General features: G+C 32.6%; 3 protein-coding genes across 10 annotated transcripts in view; 1 reads left to right on the forward strand and 2 right to left on the reverse strand.

Moving 5' to 3' along the window:
* Positions 1-1,802: 1,802 nt before the first annotated feature.
* LOC145724682 (uncharacterized) lies at positions 1,803-3,192 on the reverse strand. The gene has a single exon (XM_081973069.1). It carries the CDS (start codon positions 2,855-2,857, stop codon positions 2,174-2,176), a length of 684 nt encoding a protein of 227 aa, XP_081829195.1. The 5' UTR covers positions 2,858-3,192; the 3' UTR covers positions 1,803-2,173.
* Positions 3,193-3,848: 656 nt separating this feature from the next.
* On the reverse strand, positions 3,849-7,439 carry LOC145724678 (uncharacterized). 3 transcript variants are annotated; one of them, XM_081973064.1, is made up of 5 exons: positions 6,897-7,439; positions 6,608-6,837; positions 6,333-6,423; positions 5,992-6,278; positions 3,849-5,837 (listed from the first exon to the last, which is right to left on the reverse strand). In XM_081973064.1, the coding sequence occupies exons 1-5, from the start codon at positions 7,022-7,024 to the stop codon at positions 5,164-5,166; spliced, it is 1,410 nt and encodes a 469-aa protein (XP_081829190.1). In that variant the 5' UTR covers positions 7,025-7,439; the 3' UTR covers positions 3,849-5,163. The 3 variants fall into 3 exon arrangements, with proteins under 3 accessions (XP_081829190.1, XP_081829189.1, XP_081829188.1); XM_081973063.1 differs by having other exon boundaries at positions 5,992-6,090; positions 6,136-6,423; XM_081973062.1 differs by having other exon boundaries at positions 5,992-6,423.
* An 87-nt stretch (positions 7,440-7,526) lies between these two features.
* Positions 7,527-14,836, forward strand: part of Ogdh (oxoglutarate dehydrogenase Nc73EF) — a 53,495-nt gene continuing 46,185 nt past the window's right edge. For 3 of the 6 annotated variants that reach the window (XM_081973054.1, XM_081973053.1, XM_081973055.1), the window contains exons 1-2: positions 7,527-7,693; positions 8,229-8,447. In XM_081973054.1, the coding sequence (XP_081829180.1) occupies positions 8,238-8,447 (210 nt within the window). In that variant the 5' untranslated portion in view covers positions 7,527-7,693; positions 8,229-8,237. The remainder of the gene's footprint in view (positions 7,694-8,228; positions 8,448-14,836) is intronic. The other 3 variants (XM_081973057.1, XM_081973056.1, XM_081973058.1) reach the window with 1 other exon arrangement.

Genomic DNA, 14,836 nt, shown 5'->3' on the forward strand with positions numbered 1-14,836 from the left:
ACCTTTTTTAGGTAAAAGGCGTTGGAGAATAAAAATCTTACAGGGTTACTCAAAAAAGTTATTATCTGTACAAGGTGTCGCCCTCTACATTTTACAACTGAACTTTTAACACTTTGTATCTCCGAAAGTATCGACTTTTTTTATCCTAAAGAATTTGTGGTAGCATTTTTTCCGCACCTTTCAGGGACCTCCTGTATATTTCCTGCAGATGTAATATTATTTGTGGTTCTGTGGGGCAATCTCTTTATTTTTTATTTCTTCTGTTGATGTAAACTAACCAAAATTTGGTAATCCAACCAAAATCGTGAGTTGGCTTCTTTTGAGTCCTCTGATCATCCTAGAATCTCAAATTAACAAAACACCGGAAATTTCTGCTTACTGCTAAAATATAGCAAATTTTAGGGCTTAATCCACTGTCGGAGACATGCCGATTTGAATTTTGTGAGCAATGGAAACTTTCTTGGACACACTTTCTTCTAGACACCCTCTAGCAACCTTCGTTGATTCCCATCCACCAAGTTCTTGTAAATCCAATATATATCCCCTCCAGCATTAACAAGAAAATTTACCGAAGATCTTCTAACGCAGTGACCAGTATACATATTAGGATTTTCAAGTCAAAGATACTCAACTATTTTTTGAGGTAGTTTAGCGAAGAAATGAATGCCGCAGGGCTGTACTGTACACTTTCCTTTTCTATATGATAGAAACAATCTTCGGTGAGTAACATGGACTGGCATTAACATTGCATACTTTTTAAATAAAACCACAGGATTGACTTCGCCCTCAGATACTATCGCGAACGTCCGTTTCTTGTGGGTTTTGGAGGATCAGCGTGTCCTCTAAAACGTCAACATCTTCCGTGGTCATCTTGGTTAGTTCATTGGTTCGGCAGGCTTCTCCAATTCCAATTAGAAAGGCCACTTTTAACATCAAAAACTCCTTGTCTGGAGCAGAACGTACAAATTCGTTGATTTGTTGTAAATACCTTTGATTTTTTTGCTCTATATCCGACGTTTTTCTTCTTGATAAAGCGCCGTATTTGTCGATTTCCACTCTTTCCTTCAATTCTAAGGTCGCTCGTAACATGGAATATTTTGGCCATAAGGACGAAGCAGAATATTCTGCAGCGAGTTTTGCAAAATATGCTAGCAACACCGTTTCTTCTGCACCTCGAACTTGTACTTGTTTTCGCCACACACAAAACTGTTCATATTCTTTCTCATACTGGACTTTCGATTTTTCCGGAAGCAAGTTCAACCTTATAGTGTTGGTGCAGCCAATATGTTATCAGGAATATCTAAGTTTTGCATGATTTTATTTGGTTGATTTTGTTTTCCCATCGCCTTTGCCAGTGATACGATAAAGCTTTGAATGTAATTTGGTTATTAGCGATTTAACACCGTTCAATCACCGTTTTCGTTTCCGAATTAAAATCAATAAAACTGTTGAAAAAAAATCCACACAGTAACATGAGCAATAGGATCACGACACTTTTCAGGATATGAACTATATGATGATTTTATATTAAAAATACAGCTGCGACTGAAACTCTAATGATACACAAATTTGCGAAACTTGTCAAACTGTAAATTATGCTTTTTTTGTATATGCTGATGCAGCTCCCAACATCTAGCATAATTTAGTCAAGCAAACCACAAATTTAGTTTCTCTGAAGACATTAGATCATCACTTTTGTGTAATTTTAGGCTATTTAACATTTTTTTAAATTTATTTTAAGGGACTTGGGAAAATAAAATAAGCTCTAGCTAGAATGAATGCTGGAAATAGAAAAAATACAATTTTTGTAGACAACAATCATTGTAATAACACAAACATAGGTAATACAAATAAATTGAACATCAAAATGCTTATTAATAAAGAGAAAAACACGTTTAGTTTAATGAACTTATATTCAATTAGTTTAATGTTAATTTTAGCAGATTTATTAATCTAACATTTCAAACCAGAAAAGTAAACTTTTGGTATCAGATTTTTTACATTTCTGATAATTTTAATTTAGTATTGTAACTAATGATAACAGTAAACTTATTATTTTTTATTAACCTCCTGGAAATTGACTAGATTTTAGCTTGATATGGCAAGTATCTGCTTCAGAGAGACAATAAAAAATTCAAATGGCCAATTACACTTGTCACTTACAGTATTAGTATTAAATTCTAGTGTAGTCAGGTAAAATTTCAGGTATTAAATAAGTGCAAAGTTCACTTTCTGAATTGACAAAAGTAACTTTGCTTGCAGTTTTCTCATCGAGCCACCCTTTAATCACAGCCCAACATCCAGAAAACAGTGTAGGTGCATTGATAATCAAACACACACCCAACCTTTCAGGATAGTGGCGACTCAATAGCCAAATTAAATTTTTAACTAACTCATAATCCATAGAACTTAAACCGAAATCTTTTAAATCAAATACAATACATAAATTATCTATAACCTCTTCATAACACTTTTTACAAGCTTCTTCCAGGCAGTAGACAAAAAACTTGGTCAGTTCATCAATGTCTCTTTCTCTGGCATTGTGGTCTTTGGCAGGAATATACAATACAGGGCGTCCTTGCATGTCCCGATGTCGTAGCACTCTGATTTTGTTTTCATCCAAGTGTTTTTTTATAACTGGATGGTCGGGATTCAACTGGGAAACCTCATATTCTCGTCTCCACTTGTTGGTCTTCAGAATGGACTGAAAAGCTTTGTCAACTGTACCAAACGCCCTCAAATACCGTTTCAACGCAAAACCATTTTGGTACTGTTCTGGATCGGCTTCGGCAATGAGTTTAATTCGAGCTTTAAGGTCTTCAAATTGGGCCTGGTTTATTTCCGTGTTGTTGGCCATTTTTTTTTGCTGTACAATGATTGTCACTATGCCAACTGGACCCGATATGGATTTATGCGTTATCACAACAGTGCTTCAAATTGATAACTTTTCTGATAAGATTTAAATAAATGTTTTGTTGTCATTCCCTATTAAACTTATGTAGGCAAGATGGGAAAGGATCAAATTTTAAAAAATGTCATTGTTTTAGTAAGAAATTTACTGTGAACTGGTAGGACTGTACAAATATTTGTATTAATAACGATTTTTAATTAGATTATTGCAATAATTGATGTGGGCTGAATTAAATACGAAACTTGAAAATAAACAATGTCAGTATGACGTCACAACCAGCAAGGTTAGCTGTTTAGTCACAAATGACAGTATTGACATAAAGCATCTATGGAAAAATTTACTAGAGATGGGCGAAAGGATAATACTGCCAATGAACGATTTGAACTTTGTTTTGATTGGGACCAAAAGTGTTTCTTATTAACTTCTTAACTCAGCACCGTAAGTATGCAGAACCGTTTTTGCTTCCAATATACAGGGTGTGCATGAAAAGTATGTTGAACCACTTAATACAATCTTGTAGAGGATGAAATTTCCTACGACTTTCCTTATTTACATTTTTTGTAGCTGCTCAAAAATGTATAATATATTCATGTATAAAACATTCTGTAGTTTACTCTACATGTATTATAATACTTGAGCGTAATTATACAATGATTATTATACTTCCCATTCCTGGCTGCTACTGCTGCTAGAGCTCGAATCAGCTAAGAAAAGGCCACGGCCGTCATCAAACGATGATGTCACGATCTCTGTACGTCTCGCTTTAAATATTGCTGCCTTCGTTACTTTCCAAGTTGATGCAGCGAGTCAATGGCGTGCTATTCTCTGCTCAGTGAAATGAAATTTAATTAACGTAAATAGGTGTAGTTTTTGCTTTTTCATTTCATAAATTGTATTAAAACAGGATAGGTAAGTAGGTTTTATAAAACAAACCAAATACATATACATACATAATATTGACGCTTTGAGAACAAAATTGGCCTAGGTCTCTGGTCCCATTTCTTTAAATATTAATTTAAAAAATAAACAAGAAAACAAGCAAAGGGTAAATTAAAAAAACATACAGTGTGTTTCGGTTAAAAAGATCTGTGCAAATTATTTTTCTGCTGTAGCTGCAGGGTGATGATTGATGAAGAATATTAAATACCAATTAGTTTAAATCCAAATTATATAACTTAACTTAGGGCAATGTTAACCACAAAAAAACATTGTCTTGGGGCAATTAATCAATTATTGGAAGATAAAAATAGGCAGCTGGTTTCTTTTTTCAATTATTCTTAATTTGAAGGTCCTACAGTGCAGCTAGACCTTGAAAATGAAGTCTCAAAGTAACTTTCAGCTTGCCTTTGCATCGTTTTTGATATACAGGGTTTCATGAAGAAGAGGTAATATTTAAAATTTGTTATCTTTGTTAAATTTAATAATCATATATTTTTATAAATTTGATAATTTTGTTTATTTATAAATATAGCTGGAATCAGATGAGAAAAGGCCACCGCATCATCCATGACGCAGTTTTTAAAACTATTTCTCTCTCCTTCTACTGTTGCCGTCGCATTAGATATAATCAGAGGCGTCCTATTAAAATATTCCCGAAAATAAATTGTTAAGCGGTCAAAAAGCCACTTGGCAACGTAGTACGGTTTTTACTTGGACACAATTAAAACAGATGCGGCAGCGGCCAGGGACAGATGGACCTTTTTATATGCTTTTACTAGCCGGCACTCTAAACGGTGTTGCCAAGTTTAAAAAAATGTAGTGGCGAACAGGGAGACTTAGGGGGTTAGGTTAGGTTCCGTTTTAGTCTGGTGTTTTGGTTGTATTGTTGATGGTGGCAGTTGAAGTTCACACAGTGTTATGAATGAAAAACGTTATTTTGTCATAATGTCTTCCAAAAAGGTTGGAAGGAAAGGTGTTATCATACACAGCCAAGGCCGTGAAATCGTCAGTAACGTCTTACAATTTATGAAGAAAGAAGCAGAAGGAGTTTCCATTCCTTTGAAAAACTTTTTGTCTTTTATTTTCTTTATTAAAAACGAAGAAAACGTTTCATTTTACTGATAAAATAATAGCACACCACTGACTGGCTGCAACAACTTGGAAAGTAACGAGAGCAGCAATATTTAAAGCGAGACGTACAGAGATCGTGACATCATCGTTTGATGACGCCCGTGGCCTTTTCTTAGCTGATTCGAGCTCTACATATACATATACAAATTACGAATTCATAACATAAAACAAAAATCCAAAACTTAGTCTAGGAGTGAGCATCCTAATTCTTCTTCGGATAAACTGGCATCACATTCATCATCATCACCAGAATCTTCATCGCTATCATCAGATGAACCAGTGTTAACAGTAAAAATAAGCTGGTCCACTGTATCATCAAAAATATGCTCTTTTTTTATGAGCTCCTCTTCATACTTTTTTACATGCTGGCAAATGTCAAACCACTCTTTTTCAGACACCTCTTGAAATTTTTGTTTTGTTAAAGCTTCGGTATCAGACAATTTAAAAGTGGTATTATGAGCTGCTACCCAATTTTTAACCAAAGCCCAAATTTTTTCTATTCGGTTTAATTCTGGATGGTAGGGTGGTAAACGCAACACAAGATGCCCATGTTGTTCTAACAGCCTATCTAAGTTATATTGTGGAGGAAATCTAAATTTATTTTCTTGTATGATTTGATACAGCTCTGGCTTTGTTAAATGAGGATCTGCTGGGATTCCTTTTTCCACTAGCCAACTTAACATATCTCCTTTTTTAGTAGCCGTTGTAATATTTTTGTTAACAGTAACATTGTGGTAGGCTGCATTGTCTATAATAAGGACTGAGCGGTCAGGTAAATTAGGAAGCAATTGCTTTTTTACCCAAGTCATGAAATTCTCATGGTTCATATCATCATGATAATCTCCTGTTTTTAAACCTAAAAAAAAAAAAAAAAAATCATAGTACAAACATTATGTGTCTTATATGATGTGTAAAATGTGGTTAAACTTATTAATTACTTGTTATATAAACTTATTTTATTTAAGCAGGAGGAAGTACTTAAGTAGGTTTGAGGTGTACATAAATATTACCTGACTTAAATATAAGCAATCCATTTTCAATAAATCCTTTTTCTCCACCTGCGTGCACTATTATAAGGCGTTGTCCTTTAGAAATTGGTTTTTGTAAGCCTTTAAAACTTTCATCATACCATCCTTTGTCATGAATATGACTACTGTGAATGTATGTCTCATCTGTATATACAATATTGCGACCTTCTGAGCGGTATTGCACCAATTTTTTTAAAAAATTTATTCGTTTTAAGCGAATGTCATATGATTCACACAAGAATTTTCTTTTGTCTGGTGTCTTCTGCCACCTACAAAAGATAAAGTTATTTTGATGTACATGATTGCCAAGATGTAAAACATACTTAAATCCAATGTTCTTAAGCAATCGCCCTAAGCTGCTTACACTAATGGATTCAGTCAAGATTTGCTGGTCAATAATTTTTTGCAAAATACCTGTAAAGATAAAAAATAATCCCATTTTAGTCTAAATTTTGTTGTTTTAAATTTTCAATTAACACATTATCAAGGTTTATACATATAGCAAACTAGGCTTACATTTAATTGTAAAAAACATGGTAAGTTCTGCTAGAAAAACTCTGAAGACTCTGTAGGTATACCTAATGTATTATAAACTTACCTTTTAATGTTGGAAGTTTTTTCTCAAGAATATAGAAATCATAAATAATTTCTCTGATTCTTTTGATTTCATCAGGTTTGATGTTATCCAATTTTAATTTTTTAATCTGTCCCTTCTTTGTAGGAGTGTGAAATGATGAGCTTGGCCCTCCCCATTCAACATGTAGTGCTTCTCTAGATATCTTCTGCACAGTAGATCTAGACACCCCTGTAGCTGCTATAGTTCTCTCTCTAAAATGATATTTATTATATTATTCAACGTTTTCGTCGTTTTTAATCAAAGACAATACCTGTAGTTATTCAAAGGAATGGAAACTCCTTCTGCCTCCTTCTTCATAAATTCTAAGACGTTACTTACAATTTCACGCCCTTGGCTGTGTATCACAACACCTTTCTTCCCAATCTTTTTTGGAGACATTGTGACAAATTAACGATTTTTACTTATAACACGTGAACTCAAACTGCGACCATCAACAATACAACCAAAACACCAGACTAAAACGGAAACTAACCTAACCTAATTTTTAAACTCAACCTGTCCGCCACTACATTTTTTTAAACTTGGCAACATCGTTTAGAGTGCCGGCTAGTAAAAGCATGTAAAAGGGTCCATCTGTCCCTGGCCGCACCCGCATTTGTTTTAATTGTGCCCAAGTAAAAAACCGTACTACGTTGCCAAGTGGCTTTTTGACCGCTTAAGAATTTATTTTCGGGAATATTTTAATAGGACGCCTCTGATTATATCTAATGCGACGGCAACTGTAGAAGGAGAAAGAAATAGTTTTAAAAACTGCGTCATTGATGATGCGGTGGCCTTTTCTCATCTGAATCGAGCTCTAGTATCGACATATTCAATCGATTTGCTTTCCTTTCTATCGATTATGGAATACAACCTTATAGTTTGATAATCTTACGACGTCACGTTTGTGTCATACACGTCAGTCAGACGTCAGTGTAAAAAGGATTTTAGAATTTTTCAGACATCAGACATCCTAGAACCACGGGACGGTACGTTGCGGTGCCGAGTTTGCAGGTGGGGCCAAAATACGAAAATACAACCAAAATTCATTGAATTATTTACGAAAAGGTATAGCAAAGTGATATTTGTATTTAGTTGTACCATTTTCATTCCATAAGTGAAATTGTGTTGTTTTAGTGCAGTGAATCAAGGGGTTACATAATTTGTTGAAAAATTTAACTTAAACAGGTTTGGAAAATTGATCTTACTCCAAGATTAGGTAATTCAGGGAAAACTTGAAGTTTTCCAGTTTTTAACACCAAAGTTTTCAGCTTAATTTCAGTAAATTGTCTTCAAAATTTAAGGCAAAAGAGATTGTGGCATTGACATTCAATTTTTAATCTAACTGACCTGCCTACATTAAACTTGATGCCAAAAATACTCAAATTTCACGTGATGCGAACTGTTTGCTTTATTTTTGTAACAACTTGCCAGCTGCTTACCACAATCCACAATACAAAAATTAGCAACCTTTTCAAACCAAATCTGTGACCCTTCTAAACCACTTGCTGCATTTTTAGGTTAAGGTTATGTATAGATTTTTTAAAAGAGCAATGCAAATACTTTCTCTTTTTTGATGCTAATCCAGTGATTGAATTTGCAGCAATCAACTATGCATCGAGCAAGAACTATAGTAAACGCCATCTCAGGGCCCCCTGGTCAAAAGTTTGGTTCGTGGCTTGTCAAAAATTCACCAGCCTGTACCCAGTGTCGAGACTATAGTGTACCAGCAGCTGCCGAGCCATTTTTGAATGGAAGTTCCAGTCAATATGTTGAAGATATGTATAATGCCTGGTTGGCTGATCCATCTAGTGTACATGCGGTAAGTTTAATGCATTCAAAATAGTTGTCAATGCTGTAGGGGAACTATGTAACTTGATAGAGATTTAAACAAGATAGACTTTTAGTAACATAATATGGAAGTCAAAGAATTAAAGAAAAAGGAAATTTATTTTTTACTTCCTTACATAGTTCCACTGTTGGTTCCTTACAAATTCAAAACAATTTTAATTATATTATTTTGTTACTAGCATTTTTCTATACAGCTAGCAACATTAATATTATTTCCTGAGCATGTAAAACAACAACAATTTTATTTCAAGAAATTGTCTTAACTTACTAAGGTTGTTATAATTATTAGGAAAAAACTTGAATTGTTGATGCACCTAAATTTGAATTATTTTGTTTAATGAGAAACTTTCATAGTGTTGTTTTGAATGTTACTGTTTTGAATTGTTTGCAAAGTTATTGGGTATGCTGCAAGGGGTAAAAAACTGTAAAGGAATTAGTGGGTATTACTTGGCAGCATTACTAAGAATTAATAAAGAATTGTGAGCATTGCTGGGGAATTAGTAGGCTGGGCATTAAATTAGTATTTTGAAAACTATTAATAGAATTGGGAACGTCTAAATTCTATTAAAAATACTTGAAACAACTGAACAAAAAAATGCACCAGAAATGTTATAACAAAATGAGTCAACTTTGACGCCCTCTAGCGGGCAAACCTTCCCACTTATTAACCCAAGTTGGGATATTTTTAGAAAGCCTATTTCATTGGCTATCCATTAACGTATAAAACTACTAAAAATGGTGGAAATAATCGAGTTATTCAAGAGTAAACAAAAGGATGCACCAAAAAAGTAATGAAAAAAACTGGTCGACTTTGACGCTCTCTAGCGGCCAAACCGTCCAATCTATCAACTCCAGTTGGAATATTTTAGAAAGCTAATTTAATTGGCTATTCATTGACGTATAAAACTTTACCAAAAATGGTACAATTAAACGAGTTTTTGAGGATTAAACAAAACTTTTTCAACCAAAAAATTGGTCAACGTGGACGGCCTCTAGCGGCCAAAGGGTACCACTAACCAGTCGACTTTTATACGTCAATCTAAAGCTTATTTCATTAGCTGTCCATCGACATATAAAAGTATATAGAAGGTGTTACAAGTACGCGTGTTATTTACGGTTAAGTGACAGGGTGTGCAAGAAACACTTTTTGACTGGTTAAGGGCTAATTTGATCCTGGAAAATTAGGAAAACACGGTCACGTGACTTACTAGATCTAACACGACGTAATGCTTGGAAATTTTTTGAAAAACTCTTTTTGCAAATGACAAAATTCGTAAGGGTCAAATTTGCCTGAAACACCGCCACTATCCTAATGGGTTTTGCGTTATGTTGGCCAGTTAGTGCAAGCGAAAATCGACCTTAATGATTGTATTTCTACAGTTTTGTTACTACCCTAGATTTGGTAATCATTGTGCTAGGTTTGTGCCAAATATCAGGGCCGTATCTCACCGATTTAAAAAAAAATTGTTTAAAGATATTAGAGTGGTAACAGTCAAGGAAAACATTAGCTTTGGGGTCCTCTGGCAGCCAAACGAAGCAACTTACCAACACAGGAGGCCATATTTTTTGAAAACCTGTTTTATTTTCTAGCCATTGACCTATAAAAGTCTATACAAAGTGTTGTGTGTGACAATAAACACAGTTTTGACAACTACTACTTTAATCTTTACTAATTCAGTTATTTTGACAGTTACAGGGTGGTTCAATGTATATATAGTATATTTAAAAAGTGGCCTAATACAAACTTCTTTTGAACAGAGAATCAGGCAGAATTATAAGAATGTGTTACGTTTGAAAAACTAGACTTTCTGTCCTTTTTTAGAACTGATTTTGTGACCACATTGTATTATAGATTTTGACGTCTTTCTGCACCCATTCCTAGAACACACCTTGTCTAATATGACAAAACCCAAAAACCAAGAAAAAAATCTTTCAAATTTCACATAAAATGGTAAATATCTCAGAAACGGATATAGGTAGGTATAAGACATTAATACGCGAAATATGTCTAGAATTTGACGTAGAATACAAAAATGAAAAAATATACAGGGTATCCCATTCTGGCAGGCATATTTTCTTATTTTTACTTTTTTTAATTAAAAAAGGTTTTTGTTAAACTTTCCAGTTGTGATAATTCAGGAAGTTAGTGGGTATTGTTAGGCTAAGTTAGGTTAGGTTAATTATTAGGAATTACTGGGCATTACAAGAAATTAGTGGGCATTATTGGCATATTAGAAATTAGTGTATAAAATTTTACTTAGTGGTTTACCCAAAAATTCATACAATTAACGAAAAATTAAAACTCCCTATAGAAATTTCACTTTATAGACAGTCAAACATTATTCTAGACACTTTTTCAATGAAGATGAAATTAATGCTAATATTACATTTGTTATGAAATGGACATAAACTGATATTGTTTGACTTAAGTTACAGCCCAGTTTGGATACAATAAAATATTTTTTTTTATAAACCAAAACCACCAACTCTACTGAGTTATTAATTTTAATGCTACATAACGCAAAGTACTGTTGTTTGCAAATCTGATAAATAAATAATCAATAATGCAAATTATTTACAGTTGTGGTCATTGATCTTTAATTGACTGATATTAATAACAACACAAAGGCGTCAAGAGCAACATACCCTACAAAATCAGTGCTTTTGGTAATCAATGTCAAAGTCTAGGAATTTGTTTACTGTAAATAGTAAAAATTGTCATATATGGATAATTCCAAACATATTATCAGCTCAATTGAAAATAATTACTGATTGTCTGGTTTATGCGACTGTGGGGCAACCAATATAAAATAATAAATAATATTACTAAAATAATCTTGTTTGTTTTGTGAGTGAGGTTTACATACATATTGACAGATTTGAGCTTTTGAACTCATGAAACAAAAAAATATTACTTAATTTACAGTGTCTGGTTTGTTTGTAACATGATTTTTTGCCAATCCTTGTTGCTAATGCAGTTAGCTTTGAATTTTGTAAGCATTTTATTATTATGGGATTAAATGCAGTTTTGAACACTGTAAAAAAGCTTGTCTATTAGAAATATTGATAATTCATATTTAGATAAAATTTATTGGTTCATTATCTAGTTTCAAATCCATTTTGATGACTATTTTATAATACCTTTACAATTTATCCACTTTTTTAAAATTCATCATGTCATGTTTGTTTTTGCTTTTGAGATTATTTTGCAGTAAGTGTCATTGTGTGTCACTTAGATAAAGATCACATAGTTTACTATCTAGTAAAGAGTTAATATGCTCATTCTGTATCTTGAACACCTTTTCAGAATCATGTTTGATTGGCAAAGTTTGGTTTTGATATTGAAATATGTACGAGGGGTGTGACACTTCAATAATATTTGGGTCACTCACCAAATAATATTAATAATATGCAATAATCTTACTAATCTTGATAATACGACATAATCCAATAATATAGTACATAATGCAATAATACTAATAATAATCTGAATAATACGAATAATACCCCATAATATAAATAATGCAGCATAATCTTGATAATACCACATAATCCAATAATATAATAAATAATCTGAATAATACGAATAATACGGCATAATATGAAAAATCATAAAGCGGTGGGAATTGTTGGTTATTAAGAATAAATATAAACATTTTAAACCAACTAAACCAACTGAAGATTGAAAAGTGTAGAAATAATTATGCAGGTATGTTTTTTTGCTTGGTTATTATAAGGAGCTTTTTGCTCGGCTTGTGACAATAATAAACTGACAAATTTTTTTATTTTATTTTTTTATTCCCTAAGTATTTTGCCAAAATGTATTTATCGTCTTTAAATTAATAATTTATGCAATTACATATTAAATTACTAGCGAGTGAATAAATAAGAAACAACATGGGCAGTATTGAGGAAATTGAAACTGATACATGTTCGAAACAAAAATGAAATAAAAAAATATGACCATAAAAACCTCGATCAAAACACATTCAAAATATTGAAGTGATTGGTTTGCACATCTACGTGAAATCAGTAGTAAACTCGGATTTTGTTATGACAGCTTTATTTACTGATACCATTTTTGTATTCTAAATTATAATCTAAACAATTTTTAACTTACTCGTTTGCGCTTAAACTTTTGCGTTTTTGCAATAATATTGCATCATTAATATAATATGTAATAATCCAAGTAGTAAAGAATAATCCTTAATAATACGCTAATCAAGCAATAATACGTATAATATCAGTATTATTTGGAATAATACAATAATACTGACATAATATCAATAATATTGAATAATCCATAATAATCCGTATATTACCATATAATATCAATATTATTTGGAATAATACAATAATACGGGTATAATACCAATATTATCAATAATATCGCATAATATTGAATAATCTATGATAATCCTCGTATTATATAATATGGGCCCAAATTTAAGAGAGTGTCACACCCCTCGAATATGTAACTAGTTGGCTAAAGCCAGCTTTTTGTTTTAAGGCCACAGGTACAGATGTTATTTTCTGTAATCATTACGAAAAATATGTATTAAAATAAACAGGTCAAAGCCAAAGAATTAAACTATGGAGAAACAGAACCAATACATAATATTCCAAGGGTGGATTTGGCATAACTGGTATTTTAAATGTTCTAAAATAAAATGTTATAGTTTATCTTAAATTAGTTAATAAACACAGAGAAGTTTCATAACGTTATGCCATATTGTTTTTTTTAAATTATTGTAAACACTAAATGTGTCTTCTTATCTAAATCTTATTTTCGAATAGCTTTTGATGAGTCATAGTGAAACTGTCAAAAATTATGAAAACTGCAAATAGTGAACATTTTGAGCGATACACTTACACTTTGATTCCCAGCCTAAAATGTAAATTACCTGTAAAAAGTAATGAAGCTGTTAAGTGTTTTCAGTTATTCTAACTAAACTTTATCTTAACAGGGGATATTATTTCTAGAGGTGTCAGATAACACTTCAAGCATATGTATCAGTTTGTATAGAATTGAAATTGTGTAGTAAAATTATTGATAACATGTGCCACTTAGTTGCGTAATACAAAGAACCATTATTATATTTGAATTGTTTTGTGCCTGATCATGTTGACTATGCAAGGGGTAGTAGAAATCGTAAATCTTCAAAATGTCGATATCATTGGTTACTTTAGATTGTTAACATTATTTGTCAATCTGCTTAACATCTGTTATATCAATACACTGCTTTATCTTATTAATATAACAGTTTATCTTATTTCTGTTTGTCATTAATCATTGTAACTTCCGCCAGTCATATGACCTACTTTGGTAAATCCATCTCTTCAGATACTGGGTTATTTGAATAATCTAGAGATGGGTTGACCAGTAAATAGTAAATTACTGATTACTGGTAAATTACAAACACTGGATTTCTGGCAGTTTTAATTTTGACACCACTTTTCTCCCTGACTGTACCTTTGTAGTATTTTTTCAGGTTATTTGCTAGGAAATTTAATGTGGATTTCAAAAATGTGCTTAAAACAGTCATTTTTTCACTCCAAGTGGGCTTTACAGGCGATTTTGTCCTTGCCTGTCTTTTCAAACTGTGTTTTTGTCAGTTCAAATTTTGACACCGCTTTTCTCACTGACTGTACCAAGTTTTGTAGTGTTTTCAGGTTATTAGATGGGATATTTAATGAGGATTCCAAAAATGTGCTTAAAACAGTTATTTTCTTAGTCCAAGTGTGTTTTACAGGCGATTTTGTTCCTGACTGTCTTTTCAAACTGTATTTCTGACAGTTCAAACTTGACACCACTTTTCTCCCTGACTGAACCAAATTTTGCAGTGTTATTTCAGGTTATTGGATATGAAATTTAATGAAGATTCCAAAAATGTGCTTAAAACAGATATTTTCTTACTCCAAGTGGGTTTTAGAAGCAATTTTGTTCTTGGCTGTCCTTTCAAACTGTATTTTTGACAGTTCAAACTTCACACCGCTTTTTTCCTTGACTGTACTAAATTTTGTAAGGTTTTTTCACGTTATTGAATAGGAAATTTAATGAGGATTCCAAAAATGTGCTTAGAACATACATTTTCTTACTCCAAGTGAGTTTTACGGGCGATTTTGTTCCTGACTGTCCTTTCAAACTGTATTTTTGAGTTCAAACTTGACACCGCTTTTTTTTCCTTGACCACCTAATTTTGTAGTGGGGGTGTTCAGGTTATTGAATAGGAAATTTAATGAAGATTTCAAAAATGTGCTTAAAACAGTCATTTTCATACTCCAAGTGGGTTTTACATGCAATTTTGTTCCTGACTGTCTTTTCAAACTGTGTTTCTAGCAGTTCAAACTTGACACCAC

This window comes from Ips typographus, linkage group LG2, assembly GCF_016097725.1.
Source record: "Ips typographus isolate SLU linkage group LG2, UJ_Ityp_2.0, whole genome shotgun sequence".
Classification (NCBI taxonomy): domain Eukaryota; kingdom Metazoa; phylum Arthropoda; class Insecta; order Coleoptera; family Curculionidae; genus Ips; species Ips typographus.